This window comes from Octodon degus, unplaced genomic scaffold (genome assembly GCF_000260255.1).
Source record: "Octodon degus isolate 3935 unplaced genomic scaffold, OctDeg1.0 scaffold00019, whole genome shotgun sequence".
In the NCBI taxonomy this organism is placed as follows: domain Eukaryota; kingdom Metazoa; phylum Chordata; class Mammalia; order Rodentia; family Octodontidae; genus Octodon; species Octodon degus.
The window spans coordinates 8,015,452-8,024,574 of NW_004524595.1; the positions used below are offsets into that span (position 1 = coordinate 8,015,452).

Here is a 9,123-nt window from a genome sequence, read left to right on the forward strand (position 1 = left end):
TAACACTGTCCAGCAGTCTATAATATTAGTGGGTTATCCTCAGAAGTTAATGACTTGAGCCTTTTACAGCTCATCGTATTAATATGGATTTACTTTATATACCTCATTTTTATACTTTTCTGCTGAATGGTTAAAACCAAGATATAGCAAGACCTATATACCAAGAAATGTAAATTTTGTATCTGATAAGTTCAGCCAAGTACTCTCAGGATGCTTTTTTGTTTTTTTCTCAGTATGCTCTAAATTATTTTTAAGTGGTAACACTTTTTGCCCAGAAAGCTGATTTTTTAAAGTCAAATAATTAATGATGTTAATTATTTTGGTTCATTAACAAGAATAAGGTCTCTGATCTCTTTCCCAGACCTTGGTGATTACTTGCTGTTACTCTTTCTCCTACATATTATTCAATAGTTACTTGTTTTCAAATGTTCTTAGGTATTATGTGGTTAGTTCACTTCACAGAACTACTTAGCAATATTATCTTTCTTTGTGCTTAAGTGAGTTTAGTTCTGTAGCCATATACATGGTTCCAATATGTCTTGGACCCAAGGGCATTGTATCTGTGTACATATTTAAATAACAGTCTTCCTTTCCTAAATGACCTTGTCACATCTTTTAGGCCCAACACCTGCCCTATATCTTCTAGGGCAGACATCCACATATACTAATCTTAACTGAAAAAATGAAGATAAAGAGATCTACAAACTGCTATACGTGGTTTCAGGGTAAATTCTGAGGGGATTTGACTGACCTTGTCAAATACAAAAGTTACATTTTTAGTTATATACATTTTGCTTTAACTTGGTCTTAACCATCCATCAGAAAAGTATAACCATAAAGTATAAAAAGTAAAGCCATATTAATATGCTGAGCTGTAAGAGGCTCAAGTCAACAACTTCTGACATTGCCAAGTCTGCTGATAACCCACTACTACTATGGACTATTGGACTATATTGGGTTATTTTGCTGAATTCAAGCACCTGCAATATTTGAATGGCAAAGCAACATCCATCTCTGACAAAACAAAATAAAAAAGGTGGATATAAATGAAGGACCATTTTGTAGTGAAAACAAATATATATATACAATATAGTTAGGATAGATATACAGCTACCTTCTCTTAGTTCGATGAAAAGAAAGATTTGTACTAATATTTAGACAAGATATCATGTCTGCATCTTGTACTCTGAATAACTACTACAAAGACAACAATATGCAGTATGTTAATTATTGGAACTGTCCTACTAACCTGTTTTGAAGCTGTCTCATTTCTATTTCTTTCTCATTAAAATTAATTTTTTTTAAAAGTAAAAAGATGAAGATAAAATTCCTTCCATTTTTACATCTGAATTATGAAGATTATATTGTGTATGATAGGCACCCCACCCCACTTAGCCCCGCTTTCCACCTCCTTGTGCCCCTGCCCCACCCCACCCCGGCACTTGACAGGCACCTTGACAGCTATAGGCACTCTGCACCCTGAGCAGCCAGGAACCAGAGGATGAGCCCGGCGCAGACTCAGGCAAGAGTTCACCAGTTGTGGCAGCAGTGGCAGTGGCAGTGGCTCCGGAGGAAGTGAATGAAAAAGGAAAGCTGATCCTTTCTGCAAATGACCATATAATTGCCTTTTTTTTTTTTTTTTTTTTTTTTTTTTCTTTTTTTTGGCAGAACCGGGGATTGAACTCAGCCCCTTGTGCTTGTCAGGCAAGCACTTATTCTACTGAGCCATCTCCCCAGCCCCAAGTTGCCTTTTGATGCTAATGTTTCTGGAAGAACCTTGAATGCCCATGGACTTTCAAACCCTGCTGCTCATAATCTTCAGTCCTCTTCTGATCACTTTAGAACCAGGATTGCCAGGGACCTGGATGCACTAGAGCACGTGTTCCCAGGAGTATGTGTATCCGTCTGATATCACTCCAAAGTAGAGCTCCATTCTGGTGTCAAACATTGACAACGTGAGGGCTGACTTTCTAATGGAAACCATTGCTAAGCAGGGCAAGACTGTGCTGTTAGTAGGTGAACAAGAACAGCCAAAACAGTCATCATCAAAGAATGCATGTCAAAGTAGGATCCTGCAAGTCACATGATCAAAAGTCTGAACTTCTCTTCTGCAAACACCCTTCTGATGTTTGAAGTACTGGCTTTATGGTACTGTTCATTGAAGCCAAGTTTGTGATGTACCATGGAAGGCTCACAGCACAACTTCACTCATGGGATGTGTTCACTCAATCTCATCTGAACTTCCATAGCCATAAAATATTCCTGACATGTCTCCCATTACTTGTTATTCACAGCAATAGACACTCTCATTGCTTGGATTGTGATGTATAATTGTAAACTGTGGAGAAACACAAAGCGTACCTAAGGTTCCACAAGTCTCAATACTGTCTAAAATGTAAGCCTGTGAACATGGAAAAAAAAATATTCTGTATAATGAACATTTTAATTAGTTTTTACTAGTAAAAGCACTCTGTAATGAATTGCCTTGCACTTTTCCAAGATTATGAGATAATGTATTTTCCTGTGTATTAATGGTGTGAAATACAGGCATGCTTCTCTAACATATGTAGGCTTCAGTCAGACTTGCTGAAGTGGCTGCTTCTCAATTTTGAAGTCTAGGTGCCAAAGCCAGTTGTACTTGTAGGAGGATTGGATTGGCAATGGCCTGTGTTGTATGCTTTCAGAGATGCCAGACATATCCCTACCCCCAAGCTTATCATAATGCCTGCAATTTCAACAACCGAGATATATTCCCTTGGGTTTATAACTTGCTATCTTGAGGTGATCCTTTAAACAAATCATTCATTTCTCTGGTTATGGATATGCTAGAAAATTAAGAACAACTAAATTCATTTAGTTGATAAATGAAAATAGCAATTATCTCTATGTAATTAACAACCTGGACACCACTACTATTAACACTTGGAAAAACAGGAAAAAAAATGGTCATCTTTTCCTGTACATGAAATTGAAAAGTTGATGTTTTTTAGAAAAATGATTTTGTTATGCATTGAAACAGCTTTACAATAAGAGAAATGTGAATATAAGTTCCAACCATTCCTTTAAGTTTGCTTCTGTTTCTTCATTCAGTAGCTATTACTAAATACCTACTACGTGTACAACATTCAGCTATGCACAGACTAGTGTTGACACTTTTATCAGTAGATGGCCTCTGTTTCAGCATATAAATGTATATATATATATATATCTTTACAAGTCAGTGATCATGTTACAATATGTGAATTGACTTTTATGCTCTTTCTTTTTGAACATTATTGCACATACTTCTTGGTTTCTAAGCATTGTAGAGTGTGCAATTATGTTGATTTCACAATATTCCCATTCCTGAAAGTGTGGGATGTTTTCACCCCTCCTCCTGCATTTTAGATGTTTTCTTGGACTTTATTCCTCAAAGGAATTGTCAAATCAAAGGGCATAATGGTTACTTATTTGAACAATCTTGTTTGAGAATTCAAATACTCATAGTAGAAGCTTCTTATGGATGTAATCAAGCAGGTGGTTTTCTTCACAGGCAGAAAGACAGAGGGCACCAAAGATGAATTTTGCCATCTTTGTAGCTCAGCCAGTCTTCTGGGACCAGCAGGAATGGTTTCTAGTAGTGTTTTCTTTTTGCAATTTTTAGGTAGTAAATTCCACTACCTGCAAGCTCTGGGAGGGCATAGACCTTTGCATCTAGCATAAAGCCAACAGCTTTGCTCTTCATTAAATTTGATTTGTTGAGGAAGAACTCAAACTTCTATACTTTATCACTGATGCATCTAAGCAGCTACTGACACACCATGTATTAGCTTTCCCATCATTGGAGCACAATACTTAACACCCACAACATGAAGGAGAAGTTTAATTTTGCTCCTGGTTTCAAAGGCTTCTGTCCATGTGGGTTGATTCCAAGGCGGAAACATCATGGCAGAAGGATGTAGCAAAGTAAATATGCATAGTTCGTGGCAGCTGGGAAAATGGCAGAGGAACAGAGCCAGAGAAGAAGGGTCAGAAGGCAAATAGAGACTGGTCATGCTGCCATGACCTACCCAGACACACCCAGAAGTGTGCTTTTCTAATCCTCTACACAGCTCCCAAGCCAACAAAGTGGAAAATAGTCACCAGTTAATTCCTTTATATCACAAAACATTGATTATTGTGAATTTTCCATAAGATGGGCCCTCCTAGTGGTGGGTGCTGAAGAACTGGATCCGCTAATACAGCTGACACATAGGGGAAAGCTCATGGCTGTGCCTACTGGTACCCTTGGATGGGTTCCCAGACAGGAGCTGCTGAGAGAATTCTCACTATGGAGCCCTTAGACTAACTCATAACAAGGTTGACCATCTCCTAGCCAAATCTTTCTCCATTGTCACAGCAGTACTGAGCTACAGACAGCACCAGATTCAAGCAGGTGGCACTGGCACCTCCCAAGTGGTCATGTGGTGAGAATGAGCACGCATTCCTGTTTCTCTCATCTTCTGTTACTTAGGTAGAAGAAGTGCATGAGGAACCAAAGAAAGGGAAATTCTTAGCCTGGTGCCGGTCCTCAAATACAGGAATCGTAAATAGGAATTTCATCGAGATATTTATTCATTTGATCTTTCAGTAAATATTTATTAAAAGCCCACCTGTTCAAAACATTAATCTAATGTTGGAAAGAAAATAGAAAATATTTGCCCTCAAAAACTATATTACAGAAGAAATAGATAAATGAATAAATAAGTAAATAAATGAGGAAAGGGTCCATATAAGAACCTTAGTGCTAAAGCAATTCAAAGGGCCAGCCAAATAGCTCAGTGGATAAAAGCACCTGCAAGTAGGCGCAGAAGCTGGGGGTTTGATCCCCAGGCCTGCCCTGCCGACCCCACACCCAGGGCATGCTGAGAGGGCAATTGAGACTGAGCATGGTGGTGCACGCCTGTAGCCTCAGATCTTGGGAAGCTGTAAACAGGCAGATCACTATGAGTCCCGTCTAGTAGTAAGACCCTGAATACCCTACAGACCCTTCCCTAAAATACAAAAAAAAAAAAAAGTAATTCAAAGCTCTGGTCTTTCTGAATCACTCTCAGAATTCCTCTTTGGTACTAAACTGAGTAAAATCTATCAATATTCTTCAGTTTAATTTAACAACCAGTGGGCTGAGGATACAGCTCAGCAACACAGAATCTGCCTGGGAAACACAAGGTGTTGAGTTTGATTCCTGGTTTAAAAAAAAAAATCTAACAACCAAGGTACCTGCATCCTATATTGGACTGGGAAGCTGTAAATTATGAAAAACAACAAGAGGTTCCTCTCCCCCAAAGCACTCACCTTTCAAACAGGGTGGTTGGATATCTCCAAATAACCACAATAATTGGTGTCTGCACTATGTATTTCATTCTGTGTGTGCCCATCTCCGTTCGTGGGGCTATGACATGTCAAAGTTATGCTTCACGCTCAGAGTATCCTGGGTCCACAAGTGCAGAGCTTGCATCCGGCTTCTCGTAGGGTATTTGTAGCTATGATTCCAGGACAGAGTTCATTTCACCCTTCTGCTCTTTTACCCTCCCCCCTTTCCTTGCTTCCTTCACTCTCAATTGTCCTTTGTCCTACAGCTATCAGAGAGTTTGCCATTTCCTCACTTTGCTACTGTCCCCAGGGTCAGGAGACATTAGGGACACTCTTTTCCTTGGCTCTTTGCTCATCTAATTTCATTGTTTCTCACATTTACAAACTATGACAAAGGAAGGATCTTGGTATAGCTTATTCATATTACACATTAAACACTTAAGGGCCAGAGAACTTCGCTGATTATCGAATGTCAAATGGCCAGTTAGTTGCTTCCTACAGAAAGCATTTATGCTGAGGTGAGCCTAGGGGTAAGTTTTTGGGAACAAAGATTCACAGATTTCAAGAGTTTTATTTGTATGCTGCTCCCTGTTAGTGGAAAAAGAAAGGAGCCTGCAGTTAACCAGATAGAAGTAATTCACAGAGAGATAAAGTCACTTGGCTTACTCAGAGATGAAGCAGTGGAAGCAAAATTACAGGTAGTTAAGAAGTGAATGGAATAAATGTGATGATGCATGCCTGAAATCCCAGAACTCTGGGAGGCCAAGGCAGGAGGATCACAAGTACTGAATCCAACCTAAGTAACTTGACAAGACCCTGTAAAGAAAAAAAAAAAAAAAAAGATTGAGATATAGATCATGTGAAGGCTCTGAGTTCAAGTTCTAGTACTACAACAAGGAGAGAGAGGAAGAAGGAGAAAGAGGAGGAAGAGGAAGAAAACAAGGAGACGGGGAAGAAAACGAGAAAGGAGAAGGAGGAGGGAATGAGGAGAGAAATGAAAAGAAAGAACAAAGAAGGAATCAGGCAGTAAAAGATGGAAGCTGACTCCCTAGTGGAGTTCACTCATAGTGAGAGAAGATGTTAATTGAGAATTTGAATGAAAACAAGAGGATTATCATTTCAGTATGTTGAAGACATAATAGCAAAGGGAAAGGTCATTTATTAGATGAATTGAAGTTTCAAGAAAGGAAATTAATTTTACCAAGCAAGGCTGAGGGGCGCTGGAAGGAGGTGAGATTAAAGCCATAGTGGGGGAATGATTTCCCGCCTTATTTTTCCATGAAATATGTCTGACTCTAAATTTCACAAAGACAAGGAACACATCTGGCTCTGCTCACTATTGTGCTTGGTACTTGGCACATAGAAGGAATAAATGAATGGAAGTTGGTTGAAGGAATAAATGAATGAATAAAAGATAAGGGCATGTTACAATGCTGTACTTAGGCACTCAGTAACATAAGTTTAGGAAAATAAAAGGGAAAAAAGAAAAGAAGTTAAAATGTAACACAGATGCTTGCTTTGGCCTCTTTGGCCAATGTACTGGATGACATCCAGGAAACCAAGACAAATTGTCAGTAGTCCCTGCCATATAGAGAAACTGACAGTTCTGGTGACTTCAGTGCTGATGTTAATTGGAACTGTACATTACAGCATAAAGTTATTTATCATCTTGAGTTCTGAATGCCAAGTGAAATTTATCATGTAAATCTTTATATGAATAGCAGAGTAGCTTGTGCCCTTGACAGAAATTTCACCTCCCAACACACATAAATTACACCTTGATACAGGGGTGATATTTGAATTATTTCACAACTGTTATGATTCAAAAGCTGACCAGAAAAACAGCCAACCCTAAAGAACCAGCAAGGCTGTACCTTCCCATAGCATCAGGACAGGGCATTGCTTATAATGATGTTCAGAGAACATGAATGCCAAGTTTTTAAAAAGTTCTTCTGTAAGGTGAAAGAGACAGTATGCAAAGCAGTGGTGCATGTTACCTGAGAGAATTGCCCCCAAATTCTCATCTGATGCATTTCTATCCATTAGAGTGCTGTTTCAGTCACTTTTCTGCAGACTTCAGAAACCCCTATAGGGATCATGCTGTTTTCCTTACCTTATGGAGCTCTTGAGCCAGTAACACCTCAAAGAAACCTGCTCTTCATTAGTCTATGCCAATTAGTTTCATTAGCCTGAAGATATTTCCAATATCTGCCATTCATCCCCATCACATATTTAGCAGATCACATTCTTGATAAGGCAACCACAAAAAAGGATGGAGAAAAGTTTATGACATGGAGTCCTATTATGAATCTAAGCTTCATGAAGAAGCAGACTGACAATACTAGGAAGTAAGATTCTAATTCCTTGAGTTTTCTGTGGGTCATGTAAAGAGCTTCCATCTCTAATACTAAAAGATGAAAAAACAAATATAAAGGTGTTACACTTCTGCCACTGCTTATGGTATTAAGGACTTTACAGTACCTAGTCCTGTATTTTGCTTAATAAAACTTAAAGAAGCGTAGCTGATAGCAGACTTCTGGAAATTTAGGGCAGTTCACAAGCAATCACTTCCACTGCTTCCATTCCTACAGAATATGGAACTTATTTCACAGGACTGCAATTTACCAGTCATTCAAAACCATCAGGAAAAAAAGAGGAAAAGAACAGCATTGTGAGCTGAAGTGTGTCCTCCAAAATTCATATATTGATCCCCTAACTTCCAATACCTGATACTGTGACTGTATTGGAAATAGAACTTTTAAAGATGTGATTAAACTGACTTGAAGCTGTAAGGGTGGAACTCAGTGAGACTAGAAGTGTGGGTATATCTGAAATTTGTAAGAGAAAAGTCAGGTATGCAAAGAAACCATGGGTACAAACAGCACTCTAGAGGAAAGGCCATGTTCAGACACAGCAAAGAGGCAGCAACCTGTAAGCTAGAAAAAGAAACGACATCTGATTTTGGACTTCCAGCCTCTAGATTTGTACAAATTAATCTCTGTTGTTATGCGGGAAATTGCCTTCACCAGATCCAGAGCCACCAACTCCAGGGCCTCCAGCACAATGCCATAGGAAAAGACCTTCAAGCAGTGCTGCACCTTCCAACAAAGTAGATGTCCAGCTCATCCAAGAGCAGCATGCCACCAAGGTCCTGGTGATCATAGAATGATTCAAGGGTGAGAAGCAGCTGTCTGTCCTGGGATTAAAATCAAGTAGTTCACCCCTGACCATGTCAACACAAGTGAGCTTGTCAAGAAAAACAGGGTGAGCATGTCCACTCCCCATGTTGGAGGTGTATGACAGTGAGAAGGACAAGGACGGCTTCCTGTGCATGGTATATGCCTCCCAGGAGACCTTTGGGAAACAGCTGTTGAGATACGACTAGAACAGTGTTCCAGAAGTTTCTGAACCCTTGCCAATGAAAAAAAAGGGATGTTACCAACTGAAATGGCTCAGCTCATCTAGTCACAGCTCATCAAGATGGTCTTGTTCCAGCTAGGAGTTTCAGGAAGTTGTTTTTGCATTTCATGCAGAAAAAAATGAGCTCCAGTGAGCACACTCAGCTTTGGAAAGCTCTATTATTTAACCTCAGCTACCTTGTTTTCAAAGCTTAGAGTTTAAAAATAAAATATTCTGCATTCTTAAAAAAAAATCTGGGTGTTTAAGCATCCCAGTCTGTAGTACTGGGTTATGGCTGCCAGTAATACAAACAGATACTTAATGCAGGCCTAATGCACATGGGCTTCAGTGACAGAATCTCTTAACTGGATTGCAGCAATTTGTACCTGGACC

General features: G+C 39.3%; 1 protein-coding gene and 1 pseudogene across 1 annotated transcript in view; both read left to right on the forward strand.

Moving 5' to 3' along the window:
- Positions 1–4,449, forward strand: part of LOC111815648 — a 10,781-nt gene extending 6,332 nt beyond the window's left edge. Inside the window, exon 3 of the mRNA XM_023711116.1 lies at positions 4,379–4,449. Within this exon, the coding sequence (XP_023566884.1) occupies positions 4,379–4,449 (71 nt within the window). The remainder of the gene's footprint in view (positions 1–4,378) is intronic.
- A 3,945-nt stretch (positions 4,450–8,394) lies between these two features.
- Positions 8,395–8,716, forward strand: LOC111815649 (annotated as a pseudogene).
- Positions 8,717–9,123: the final 407 nt, after the last annotated feature.